General features: G+C 39.6%; 1 protein-coding gene across 1 annotated transcript; it reads right to left on the reverse strand.

Annotated features, from left to right (window-relative positions):
• Window positions 1-287: 287 nt before the first annotated feature.
• On the reverse strand, window positions 288-12,972 carry akirin1 (akirin 1). Its single transcript, XM_022764254.1, has 5 exons — window positions 12,588-12,972; window positions 3,256-3,402; window positions 2,001-2,129; window positions 903-974; window positions 288-792 (listed from the first exon to the last, which is right to left on the reverse strand). The coding sequence occupies exons 1-5, from the start codon at window positions 12,790-12,792 to the stop codon at window positions 782-784; spliced, it is 564 nt and encodes a 187-aa protein (XP_022619975.1). The 5' UTR covers window positions 12,793-12,972; the 3' UTR covers window positions 288-781.
• Between the last annotated feature and the right edge of the window lie 1,609 nt (window positions 12,973-14,581).

The raw sequence follows: 14,581 nt of genomic DNA on the forward strand, positions 1-14,581 counted from the left end.
CGGTACGAGTTAACAGAATATAAAGGAATGCTGTGGTGCTGGAGTTGTTCTTTTTTACTCTCATGTAGTTCTCCATTTGGGGTAAAGTGCTCAGAAAATGAAAATGTGAACATCTAAAGTGCCATTTCATTTGAGCCAACTCATCTACTGATGAAGAACGTGATACAATCGAAATCCCAAGAATAGCTACCACTACTGACCTTGTGTTGATATTGTTTTTGCCATTACCCATATTGCTAAAAATACAAAGCTCTATTTAAATCAACATGCCAGACAACAGATTTTAATCACAGAACTTTTATTTTTTTCAAAAGGGAGAAAAATCCACATTCTCGGGTAAAGAGTTGTGAGGAGGGAGTGGGGTCGAGGTGGGGGGAAAGAAATGTGGGACAACGTGAGAAGAAGGAGCCATTACATACAGCTGCTGGAAGGTTATACAGAATGATCATATGAGCCAATAAGCTTTTTCTACAGCACCGGCAAGAGATTTGACACAGATCTGCTTTAGTCAGGATTTTAAGAAAGAGCATATCAACAAGAAAAAGGGCAAAAAAGGGAGGGCTTCATACATAGTTTATCTTTCCGATTCTAACTTTTGGCCAGCAGCAATAGTTTTGAAGTAAGAAATCAACTTTTGGATTAAAAACTGGATAAACCATGGCACCCAAACAGTTTGAGATGGAAGGGAAAAAATATGGGAGTAAAATGAAAATCAAGTGGAAGAGGGCAGTGGAAGAGCAGCCATCTTGTGGGAGGAAGCTGGGATCTAATCCACGCGAGTTCAGGAGACATCTGAAACACATGAAATGATTGATATTGTAAAACCAGCAGATGATCCTAAACTCTGAACACCGATTAAACAAAAAATATTTATGTTGAAGAAAATGGTTTATGATACTCACAACTAGCAGGCCGGGCTCCGTATCTTCGCATGATCTGGTCTTGTGTAAATTTCACAAAAGATTCATATTGTTCTGGAAGGAGAAGGAGGTGGAAGTGAAGCTGTGTCTGTAGTTTCAAACACCAAATGAAGCAGAGGACTGAGTGTATGTCCACACTAAGCCGACTAATTATCAAAACAGTTTTGTGTCAAAGTGACTTGCATCCACAGCAGTGGTACCAGGTCTGCATAGATCTCTGTCCACACTGAAACATGTGAACAGGAAAATGTAAATCTTTTCTTTCACTTCATCCTCTTTTCAGTTGGCAAACAACAAGACAGCACATCAGAGTCAACATCTGGTAAGGCTCTCAAGTCTCAGCTTGTTAAACCTATGATCAGTCTCCTCCGGCTCTCTGAGATTACCTATACTCTGTTTCCATACAACCAATCCCATCATATACAGTAGTTGTTCTTAATTACAGTTTTTTGTTTCTGTTGTCAGAAAAAAGAACAATTGTGGCTAATAAATGATATTGACCAGCAGCCATGCTAAAGTTGCTGTGCTGAAGTCATTTGACAAAATCAACAAAAGTACAGTTTAATGACAGATCTGCATTGACATTTATACACTCTACAATCCATTTTGGACAGGTTCTGTTATTGGGTAAGGAAAACATTAGCTTAGTGCAGACAGAAGGCTTAAAAAGAGATAAAAAAAAAATAAAGATTATGTTTTTAAAAATATAACTGGCTTAACATGGACGTACTCTCAGTACCTACAGCTTTGCGTCAGTGGCTAAACAAAATTGACTTATTTTATGGCACTTGTTCACTCCAGCTGCTATAATTCATTCCCTGCCCATTTACAGACTTGGCATTTAGAAGCTCATATAAACCCTGAGGAAGCCATGGATGCCAGCACTGCAGAAGTTATCAGATATGATGTGAAAAGATTCTCAAAAGGGAGGGGGAAGGATGTTTCTCATTACAGTCACACTTTTACTGATCTTCACTGCCAGAATGTAAAACATTTGGACCAGGTGAATTGTGAGTTTTGAAATAAAAGTCCTGGGGTTTTTTATATTTTATTTATTTTTAAAACAAGAATGATTTTTACCTGCAAGTTTTGTGTTAAGGATCTGTTCGTACTCCTCCCGGATCTTCTCCTCATGATCTTTGAGCAGGCGCTCACACAGGTAGCTCACCTGCCTCAGTGTGAACGAAGGCTGGTCCTTCCTTGAGGCACCTGTGAAACACAGAATCAGATCTGCTTTAAAAAAGCTGAATTACAAACCTCTCCTGTGCAATGATAAGTCACCTTAGCAGAACTGTCCTCTCTCCAAAAATAGGTGCTCGGCCAGGTGCACATTTACAGCTTTGTTCTGCGTTGTCCCTCAGCTCTGCAGGACCAATGGGGTCATGCAGCACTAATGTTGTCCCTTTCCCTGAGTCCCATCAATGTGTCCATCACAGCACACCTGGAGCCACTTTTAGTGAGGTGATTCATTACCCAGTGGTCTTTGAGGTCTGCTATGAGTTGGTTAGACTAAAATGTTTGTAAATCACAGGCAAGGATGGCAGGGCAAGGATGAAGGTTTAACAGCAGTCTCAGAGACAGAAAGAGGCAGAGTTAGCAACAGTCCAGTCAGTGTGATGTATGAGAGCGTTCTGGAGAGTGAAAGGAAAGAAGCACAGGATTCTGAAGGCCTGGGATTTGCATTACATCTCACACCTTAACTACAAAATTGTGCTTCACACATCAAACTGCTCCACTGTTATTGCAGCACAAATGTGTTTACAATGAGGAGCAGAAGCAAAAAGAAAATATGCCATCTTTGTCAATATGAATGATCAATTATGCTGTAGTTGGACCGCAACAGTGGAGCCAGCGCCTAAAACGTGAATGTCTGCAACTGACTGAGTGCTGGAGTTTCCCCATTTGACGTTGCTTGAAATTAATTGGTGCAAAGAGTTTATTATGTCATCAGGGGGTGTTTCCAGGCTGTGTTGCAAACTTACTGGCTTTGCTGCTTGAATTACTGACTTTTCAGAGCCCCTTTCTTCGGCGATTATGTTGTTACAAATCTGAATGTTTGTAAATTGTCAACAAATGACTAAAATGTTATGTTACTCTGCACTCAGCAGCAAAAGAAAGGGAATTCTAAACTGTATACATGGCCCTATTTCAATCTACAACTGACCTTAAAGAATCTATACGTTTGGAATGGTGATTCCTTACATTTGAACCAATATAGTATGTATGAGACCAGAAGACATGGCTTCTGGAGTTGTAGTCCTCATAAAAAAAAAAAATAAATAAATAAATAAAAAAGTGTATGGATTTGTGTAAAGTCTACAGTAAATTCTCCTACCTGGTGGGGAGCTGGGAGCGTTAAGGGATGAACTGGGGCTGGGAGCGTCACTGGAGCTACAGGCCTCAGCCTGGTTGAAGGCCCCTTCCAGCTGCCGCCGCCTCTGGATCCGGCTGTACTCCTGACGGAGGTTCTGGAAAATCTGCTCTGTAAGGAAGCAAACAGGAACAAGGTCAAAAACTAAATGGACAGAAAGTGCTCACTCACGTATGTTCCAGCAAGAGTTGCTCCGACTCTGATACCGGTATTGGAAATGCCTAAAATACTGGACCAGGAATTGGTGAGTTCGCAAGTCTATATGCACCAATCTGATATTTTGATTTATTGTTTCACCCAGATAAAACAGCAGTTTTCCCTGAAATCAATTATTTTTCGCTGGTCTAAAACAGTAGCCTACACAGGAAGCTGCTCTTGCAGCCAGTGGCAGCTACTGTTATAGAGCGGTGGAGAAGAATTGATTTCTGGCAAATAGAGTAACGTTAGCCATTGGCCAAAGTCACTAATAGGTGGACTGCAGTTCGCGTCCAGACCCAGGTGCTGTCCTATCCAGATCTGAACCTATAATTTTTTGAGAACTATTACATTTTGACAGAGCTTTTCCCTTCTAACGGCGTAGCTTTTCTAGCTTTTATGGCACTGGTCACATGATGCTACTCAGCCAATTATTGCGACTCGAGTCAGTGAGTGAGAAACACACACAGGGAGATGATATGAGAGACAGTCCAAGAAATAAGTCAGAGCGCCTCATCATATGACAGCTTGCAGAGACAGTTTCAAATTCTTTTTCCATATGTTGTCAAATATGAAAAGACCCACAATGATCACTGTAAGTGAACTACTTCATTAGTATAAGCAAATAGTTTAAACAGCATTTGTATATACTATGATCACTATAAGCAGTTTCAACTGTAAAAAAAGAGAGAGAGAGACTCTATGGCATTCATGTATTAGATCATGTTTTACAAGGGGTTTAACTTGAGCCATGCCATACAACTATCATATCACGGCCATACTGGGTTAGTCGTATTTAGCAGATTAAGCTAAGCTAAAAAAAAACAAGAAACAAAACTTTGAACACATTGGTACAGAATCGGTATCAGCCGATACACAAGTCCAGGTATCGGAATTGGCAAAAAAAAAAAATGACATCTCTAGTTCCAACCAGTGGGGGCCCAGTGGACTTGTACACAAGATGCATTCCAGGCTCTCTCACTAGTTTCAATAATAATAAATAAACATGCAAACAATGTTGTGAACCTCTACTAATTATAATACAACCATCATTAAGAACAAACATTTTAGGGTTTCAAGAGCCTAATGTGCAGTGCTCTGTTTAAGTCTTTATTTTGATCATGAAAAGCTACTATTGATTAAAGCCATTTAAAATCTATCTTGTAGTGATTGTCCCAGGATATTGCTTTATATTCAATGAGTTGACCAGTGATTCATTGAAGGAATGAAACTACCAGTATTTTCAAATATTAGTCTTCAATGTATGTTCTTTCAATACTACACCCACCACAACCACATCCATACAATGTTGAATGTATTCTAGCATCAACCGGGACTATTGCAGGAAGACTTAACTGTCCACAGTATTTTTAAGATAAACTAGAGTGATGCTCACTTCCTCTGTGCTATCTGACACTTAAAATGGGCTCCAAAACAAAACATTCATTGACAGGAAGTAGAGGTCTGACATTAACATACCAACTACAGCTGTAGCAAACACAAACGCACACAGCTGACTCAACACACTTTCTGATCTTGTGACTGTATTACTTTCACTTCTCTTCTGAAGTTTTTCATGACGTCGACATCATGCCAAGCTGCAGCTGGTGAAAAGGCTCATGTCTAAGCTGCAACTTAAGTCAGTTCTTTACTAAGCTGTAACAAAGTAAAAGCCTCTCATTCTTCTGAGGCCTGTGTAATGGTTGAACAGATTCTTGAAGTTTTTGTGGATGTACATATTTGTTTAGAAGGATCTATGCGATACTCGACTGCAATGGATAGTACAACCCTGATATATTCATATGATAATCGCAGCTCCCGTTTTCCTGAAAAAAGTGCATACCTGTAAGTACATGTACTTAAGAAGATTATCTGCTCTTATATTTAGGATATACGGAAACTTAAATTTGTTTAATGTTACTCTGACTTTGAAGTTGGAGCTTAACAATGTAAAAAACAGCAACAACAACAGGTTTGATAGTCTGTTGTGCATTCAGGGATGTGATTGAGGGTTGTCTTCTTTCCAAATTTGCTTTCTATATCTGGATTCATCTTGGTGTCACAATTATTTCATCTACCCAAGCTGTAAATAAGGACAGAAAACAGAAATCAGGAACTGGCCTCAAACCCCTCACTTAAAAGCACTACATGGCACTGTTAACTAACATCAATATAACAAGTTAAAGTATAATGGGGCAGTGAATAAGGCTCTCTGAAAATGTTGCTCTTTATGCCCTGCCACAGGCCAAATTACCTTCGATAACAAACTAAATTTAAATTTTACTTGAAGTGTACTGCTGACTCTTCAGCAATCATCTTGTCATCAGTCATCCATCCAAGATTTGTGCTCTGGCATTCACATTTTACAGTATGTTGTCAGAAAAACCAAACCCAGTAGCCCAGCCTTAAACACAAAATATGAAAATTGTCATATAAATGTACTTGTTTCTTGCATTACAAAGATGGTGGTTTGCAGGTAATGCTAAGGTCTACAAAGATGTCACTGTCTTTCATGCATTTGGGCAAACCAAAAAAGATTTGAAACTGTCCCTGCTCACAAACGTACTTCCACCATGACATTATAAAAACCACAATAAAATGAATGAGACAGTGGATGCCTGTGAGGAAGGATGTCAATTTCAAAACTTACAAAGTGCTTTAGAAAACAGTTATCAGTATGGTGAAGCATGTGCAATTGGTTGATTGATAGAATTGGCTAAAAATAAACAATTTTGATAACTAGTTAACTGTTTTGCAAGCAAAAACAGCAAAACTTCAGGTTCAGATTTTTAATTGTTAGAATTTGCTGCATTTCTTGATAGTATATTTAATATTTTTGGGATGTTGGACTTGGTTGGACAAAACAATACATTTAATAATGTCACCTAGTACTCTACTGTGATTGTGATTGGCATTTTTCACATTTTTTTTTAATGTTTTATAAACCAAAAAATGATTAATCAAGAAAATAATGGTCAAAGTAACCAATGATGAAAATGACTGTTAGTGACAGCCCCGTAATTTTCAGTTGATTTTTTTAAATCAATGTGAAAATTCACAGGTATGGACTTAAATAAAATACAAAACAACACAATACAGGTGATGCATGTGCATAAAGCTATGATGGGTCATGAAAATGTGGTCCCTGCACATTGGTTAGCCACTTATCTCTAGATCATGTTCATCATTAGGCTGAATCTTATGCTGCCTTGCTGTCCAGTGTCAAAACAGCTTAAACATGGGTCACAGACTGCACCACACATATCTGATTATAAAGGTTAATGTTCAAAAACGTCCTTGGAAAAACAACAGAAAAAACACCATGGCCTCAACCAGAGCTGATAACCAAATGTAGAAGAGGGACTTTATCTAGCTCAATTCACACGTGAAGTCGCTATACATGTTGAACCTCTATCTAGGAACTGTGCCTCATTTATCTTGGGTGGGGAGAGAGTTAGAGGCCATGTTGCCACTTCAGCCTACTCTCCAGTAAGCTTGTTTGGCTAGCTTCTCTTATGCCATTTTCATGCCATTTTCATGCCCTGGAAAGCACTCCTAGCTTGAAATGTGCTATAAAAATAAGATAATTTCTCTCATTCTAGTCATTTTAAGAAAGCTGTTATATGTGGTCATGCATTACTGAACTGGTGCCTTCACTGAGACCCTTCCTCTTGCTGCATGTGGCCTCTGAAAGCTTCCAGTATCAACAATACAGGGTCCTAATCCAACAGACTCTGTTTGTTTAGCTACCACTGGGCTTTTCACTCTTAATAGAACTATGTCACTGCACAGATCAACGTCATCCCCAACCCACGAAGGGGCTCCAACTAGAGCTGACAATGATGATTAGCAGCTTACTAGATTGACAGAAAATATACAGCAATAAAGAAAAATTACCAAATATTCAGTTTACAGCTTCTCAAGTATGAAGATTTGCCTTTTTTCTCAGTTTTATATTACTGTACATGACATATCTTTGGGTTTTTTAATGTAAATCTGGCAAAACAAACAATGAAGATGTGACCATCAGCTCTGGGAAATTGTGATGGGCATTTTCACTGTATTTGGACATTATATAGTCTAAGCAATTTCCTGAAAGATTAATCAGCAGGTTAATCAATAATTACAAGACGTGACAGGTGAAGCCCTATCTAAATCTAACCCCGGCTTTTCAACGGAAAGAAAACAACAAGAAGAACAACAATTATATAATTATACAGGTATTTTTATAGTAAAATAAGATCAGAGAGAAATTAGGTCTATGTCCCCACAATCAGCCCCCAAGTATCACAAACCTAGAATTCAGGGGTTAATTGAGTAAAAACAAAACATCACACTGCTAGTATCTCCTAGCAGTGTGATGTTTTGTTTTTTGATGATGTTTTTGTACAGGGAATGGGTATGGCAGATCTTACAACCTCTGTTTAAAAATTTCCTGGGGGAAACCCTGTATTAGAAATGGGAACCCAGTGTGATTGTTGTTAAAACACAGACTGTATAAGCAGGTGAGCAAGAGAGAGCATGGTGGCTCCAAATCTAACTTTGTTTGGTACCATAATTCTGTGTATTTCTGTGATTTAGTGTTGATAAAACACTAAGTATAAACACAGTTGCAGACTTCAGTCTCTAAATGCAGACAAGAGATTAACCTATGACAGCAGTCTCATGAATGGGTTGAGGTGGCTGAATGTTTATCTCCTGCATAGTGAATGTAGTAAATTCAGATTTCTGATTTAAGCGAGTTGAACACTGTTAGACATTCATGACCGACAGACGATTATCAGTACTCCTGGCTTGATCTGACTTACAAATGAAAACCCTCTCCTGCTGCCTGCCACTTCCAGTTTCTGCCAACTACTGGTAGCTCAACTCTGGGCGTTGCTTGGCAACAATGACCCTGCCACAACCAGGCCAAGTAATCAATCACAGAGACTTCCGGGAGCCACAGGAACACAGTGGAGAAAGCCTTGGCTAAAAAGCTTAGGCATAGGCCAAACAGTGAATACGACAGGAGATCGGCCAGATAGATTGGACATGGTGTTGGAGAGAAAACAAAGCTGACTCATTTCATTTCACCCTCCCCTGCTACATGATTGTCGGGGGAGGTGGGTTTCAAATATCCCAACTGCCAGGAAGGAGGTTTGATGTATTATGGGTCAGTTTAAGTTACCAATCTGCAGTAAAAGATTTAAGAATGACGGCTATTAGTTTAAAAACAGCAGAAATATCAACCCTAATAACCCTAACCATGGGCTATCAAGACACTTGCCACAGAAGAATAAATTATTTCCAGACACTATTGATTAACTTGGGTAGGGCTAGCATTAAGTGGTCTAAAATCTGATAGAGAGTACTTGTCCACTTTTAACAACAATATCCACTAATGATGTATATGGTTTTTATTAGCAAGCTGCCCGCCTCTACTTATTACATGCTTGATAAGCTACCACTGAATTGTTTTTTGGAGGAATAAACTTCATATTATATTCTGAAATGATGGTAACCTTGATTTAATCCACATAAGACTGGTCAAGAGTATACAAGTAGATTGTTATACACTATATTTCTACCATGGTAGCTGCCCCTGCACCATATTTTGCACACATGTAATGACTTGCTTTTATTGATCATGTATTTGTTTCACTGGAGGAGAAAAGAAAGACACTGACATCTGGTTATTTTACCCATCAACAGGGTATTGAATTTCCAGAAACTTTAGCAAGGACCACTATTGCCAGGGATGGACACAGTGAGAGATATAAAATTTAAATTTGGAAAAAAAAAAAAAAAAAAAGAGAGCAGAAGCATCAGTATTGGTATGCAGTATCAGGAGAGAAAGCGTTGAATCGGAGCATTCCCACCAATTGCCACTGCTAAATGAAATTACCTTTTCACTGCTAAAAGATTTCTCTGAACTGTATTTTAATAATTCATGTACAAATTCCATTGTTACTGCTTCCTGACTTGCTGACCATAGAGCAGGCTATGTTTAACCCATAATGCTTGAATACTTTTGCATGACCCAGGTTTTAGGTCTGAACTATGACCTGCACACCTTTCTGTCCAAGCTGTAAACCAGAGAGGAGTCAGCCAGCCTAGCCTTTCAACTTTCAACATCATATCCAAGGAAAACACCAGGCTCATCTGTCATCTGGGGGAATTTTTACCAGAGCACAAGCCCAGACTGGCAGCATAAGAATGAGGTAGAGGAAAATGGAGAGAGTGATCCTATCTATACAATGAAGAAATTACCTAATATTGTCATATCCCTGTTTTTCGCCTACACACACAGCCCTGTTCACCACAAGCAAACCTGACTAGCTGGAAAGCAAGTGTATGTAGAGACAAGTGGGCGGGATGACAGCTGACCTTTCGCTAAAAACAAAACTGCTTTCACTTGGCAAACCACAGCAGAAAGGCAGGCTCACAGCACTAGTCCCATGAGGGGCCTCTTTCTGGGTGAAGGTGAGCATAATACCTGGTTTCTGGACCTCATGTCTACAGCAGATAAATCTACATTACTTTACCCATGCAGCTGCTGCGCTATAATTCAGCTAGGCATTCAGGGCCTGAAAGAAATGGAACACACTGAAGGCCTGTTAGATTCTTAACATAAAGTCCAGTCTAGATAAGCAATGTCAGTCCAGACAACCTCAAATAAACTGATCCTAATGATTCATTTTGTGTACTAATACGCAACATAGCTACACTGTCAACACATCCCTGTAGAAGAAACATAATAAGCAAGTCAGATTGCATAAATTGCATGAACAATAACAGGGGCAAGAAAATATGTCTTCATCTCCAAGCAAGAGCAACTTCATGGGACTGCCTTGCACCTTTTTTGGAAACAAAATGCACTTACACAGATCACCAGAAGCAGAAATAAATGCTTTTTACATGAAGCCAATTGTGATGACATCAGTATCTACATCTGTGTGTATATCTAATGCTCTCAGCAAACCTTTCCTGGCTTTCTCTGCGAGTAGCCACTTTTATACAGAGATCCCACTATGTTGCTGTTAAGATGACTCCTCGATACGCCGCCTTTGCTTGTTTACACTGAACCAAACAAAGCTGGCCCGATGCCACCTCAGAGTGTGATTTTAGATCGCATGCCGGCTTTTCGGAGTCAGAGGTGTGACGTGTAATGCAATAGCTTTGGCGTCTGTCACATCATGCCATGCCTTTTTTTTTTTTTTTTAAAAACACATGTGGATCTGGCTTTGCAGCTACCATTGATGCCAGCTTGATGCCAGAACAACACTGCCCGCCCATTCTGTGTTACCTTTAATGCAGAATGCCAAAGCGGAATAAAGGCACAACATTCCCCCCTTGAACAGACTGTGTAAGAGGGGATAGGGATGTGCACCGCCCCATTATCATCTTGCACTGATGTGCACCATGAAGCACATTTTTTCTTACAGTGCTAAGCCAGAAACGACAGACCATGCTTTGCCCTTTGTTTTAATAAATGATGCCACAGATACACTGTGCAAATTGGGAGTGTATGGGCTCTTATTAGTTTGTTTCAATGAAAATAATCTTGACTGACGGCTTACATTTCACTTTCTTTTTTCAGGTAACACAAGTCATTCTACCTCATCACTGCAGGTAAATCTTCCATGAAGAATGACAACAGAAACCAAGTCAAGGAGCACAGAATTAAGGGGGGTGCTGCCTGACAGGCATTGATAATCTAGAATTTTAAAAAATAAAGTTAGAAATAAGGAGATTTAAACCTCTTTCAATTTAACCACTTGAAGTAGGAGGAGACATGCAGCTCAACACAGTCACTGGGTGCTTATTAGGGATGGAACAATTCTCCAAGCAGTTACATGCCTATAAAAACTGGTTATGAGGAATGCATCTATGCATTACTGATTTCTTCACTGTCATTGGAATTGTTATTATTTGGTGGCAAAATGGAAGACAAACTTCACAACAACAGGAGGGTTAACAGGGATCCTGAGGTAAACCTGCACTTTATGATACGCTGTGCAATAGGCACATAATGTCAATGTAGGAGTTAACAACAGGGCTTAGTACAGTTAGCAGAGCTTTCTCAGTCTTGTAATCCTCTCACATTTTTTTCTCTCAAATGAATTTGAGGACTTCGAGCAATTGCATTAATTAGAATTCAAAAAGTCCAAGGATTAGGCATCACTACTGTCATGCTGCTCATATCTCAGTGACTGGCACATACAATAAGCTACTGGATAGCAGTGGAGACATCTATGTAATTATCTTGTGTCTACTGAAGCTAGTGTTATATGCGACCCACAACGTCTGATGCTCACAGCGGAGCTGCACTTTCATGTCAATGGTAGAGAAGAGTGCAGGCATAAAGGAAATGAACAATGCTTTCCAGGCCTTAAGAGGAACAGAAATGGTTATGGTGCATAATGATAACCCCCACCTCAATGCAAGACGATTGTGGTGCTAAAGCAAAGGTACATTACCCAGACAGTTCCTAATTAGCTGCCTGTGATGATTTGCCTGCTGCTGTGATGCCATTTGTCTTGTCAGGAAAGCCAACAGGCTAGGTTGTCACCCAAGTGTTAAGAGTATAAGCAGGATCTTTTGTTAAATCCAGTTTTCAAATTAATGTTTAATGAAATATATCAATATATTAATTAACCCACACCAAAGCTGCAGATGGTTACGGTAAAGCTGATTATGGCAGTAATATAGGTATATTCAACTTCCCCAGTGCTAGACATAGTATTTGGTTTAACTAAGCAAAAACTTCTCTACGTTAATATTTTCATTAACGAATCAACATTAGCCTCTGTAAGCTAACTCAGCCAACTGCCACAATACAATGAGCTGGCAAGAGGCCACCAACAAATACCTATAGAGCCACTTCTACCTTTTGCGTCTACTGATTTATTACGATGATTAAAATTGTCTGCATCGGGAACTAAGCGACGACGTTCGCCTTCCTGACGTTAGCTTAGCCGGGCTAACGTTTAGCCTCCAACCCCCATTCTGATTCTCTCAACAAGCTAGCTATCCATTCCACTCCACCCAAACCCCCTCCCCCATGACACCCACCCTGAAACGCAGAAAAAGACGCTAAATCTGGTTTAATTTCATACCTGGGGTGAGCCTGTGTTCGCCTCCTAAGGCCGGAGGAGACATCGAATGCGTTGGGCTGTCGACTGGGGGACGGAGGTTGCATCTTTGCGGGGACGGAGTGCCAGGAGTCCCCGGTAGTGGATTGCACCTTCTCCGTTTGGGAGACTGGGGACTGAGGAGGGCCTCAAACTCCATCGACCGTTTTAACGTAGCTCCACAAGCCATGTTAGCTAAACAAAACGGGGAAACAAAATAAGTTGGAGAAAAAACGACCCGCAAAAACTGGGGTTTAACGGTCGTACTTTGTACGTTTAACGTTCCTCGAATGTGTTCAGTCTTTCTTCCTCTCCACAACAACGGATTTTCTTCTCTGAGTGGTGAGCCAACGACCGAGCCTGCTTTCTGAATTTTTAAAACGTCACAATGGCAGAGCCTACCATTAGAAGAAAGAGGGGGGTTTTAAATATTTAAAACATATTATTTTGATGTCCAATTATTTGAATTACAGTTGTTATCGACTATTACTTTTCTTTCACTGAATACGTAATAAATACTAGAATCAGTTGTGCTTTTACGATCTCCTCTGCCATTTTTACGCCGTATTTTCTTACTGCCCAACCCTATTGTTGTTGCTCGCTTTCCGTTGAACTCAAATTGAAGGTTCACGAGACGTCTGGTGGTGGTGGTCAGGTAACTCAGGTAGATTACAAGTGACCTCCAGTGATGTTAGACTTTAATCTCCTTAAGAAAAAGATTTTATTATTTATTTAATGTCTGTCAACAACAAACATCCCCATGTTCTATTTTTGTCGATTTTTGACCCTTGAAAACCAAACACAAGGTTTGTGGATACATTATTGATGGATATTAGCTAGCTGAAAACATGTAGCACACTTGGTAAGTTTGAAATAGTTAAATGTTTAAAAATGATTTATTGAACAGATATAAAAATGTATGATCAGAAAACCACATCAGTGTAGGTGTGAAATGGTACAGTATACTGTAGCCTAAGTTTGTTTTTGTGCAATTGTTTCGAAATGCATTGTAAAAGGGGTAAGCACAGTAAGGTGCAGCTGCGCTCTGCATCTTTTCAGACTGCAGAAATCGCGTGTTATATGTTGTATTGTTTTTTAACTGTGGCATTTGAGTAACTGCGTTCCCTATCCGTGCATCAAGTATAATTCTTCTGCAGTTGCTCATGTTATATAATGAAAAATGCCAGTTTAGGGGGTATTGCCTAATTTCATTGTCTTGTGCTTAGTGCAAAAATATGTTGACGTTTGTGAGCTCGTTCTTCATTAGCCAATACTGCCTAAACGCTGTTAACCATTTGCGTGTGTTATTGCCCCATTTAATGAAGGCGTGCAATTAAATTCAGCGCACCAAAATGTCAGTTTGTTCAATTATCCAACTTGTACCAAAGGTCCTCTAAACAGAGTTTCTCTACTGTCTCTGCTTGAACAATGAAAATTGAACAAGGAAGTCCAGAGCTGGAAACAGTGATAGCTCTTCTTCAAAGTAGCCCAAATGTTGAACGAGAGCAAAGCTAAATAAATAAACAAACTGTCTAAATAATGAACATTATTCATAACTGTTATAGGTTTTTTCGGCTAGCCCACAACTGATTGGGAATAAATTTCCATTGAACACTGGAATTATTATAGGGTCTTATGATAAATGTATGTAGCTATTCATCAATTTATTAATTTGATTAAGGTTACTTAATCTGTTACTTTGGGCTTTTTTTTTAAATGATTATTCTTACTTAAATAATAATGCATACTGTTGGAAGTGGGGTCATGTGACTGCTGGGCTGAAGAGCAGCAGGAGAACAGGGCCCAGTTCACCCCCAGACTCACAGACTTGGAGGCGTGTTCCCGGTAAATTCGTGAGGACATACGGCTGTCTAACTAATGACTCTTAAGTGGGAGTTGGTCATAAAGCCGTGCTAGCTGGGCAAATGGCCAACTGGGGGCAAGATAGCAAATCAATTAATTATCAAATTACCCATGGA

Source organism: Seriola dumerili, unplaced genomic scaffold (genome assembly GCF_002260705.1).
Source record: "Seriola dumerili isolate Sdu_G_001 unplaced genomic scaffold, Sdu_1.0 BDQW01000533.1, whole genome shotgun sequence".
In the NCBI taxonomy this organism is placed as follows: Eukaryota; Metazoa; Chordata; class Actinopteri; order Carangiformes; family Carangidae; genus Seriola; species Seriola dumerili.

Bases quoted from the DNA above. Each gene is read 5' to 3' on its own strand.
- akirin1 (XM_022764254.1), bottom strand. From the start codon at position 12,792: ATGGCTTGTGGAGCTACGTTAAAACGGTCGATGGAGTTTGAGGCCCTC. The intron at 3,403-12,587 runs GTATGAAATTAA...GCTTCCTTACAG, and splicing joins CGAACACAGGCTCACCCCAG to AGCAGATTTTCCAGAACCTC. The intron at 2,130-3,255 runs GTAGGAGAATTT...TGTGTTTCACAG, and splicing joins CGCTCCCAGCTCCCCACCAG to GTGCCTCAAGGAAGGACCAG.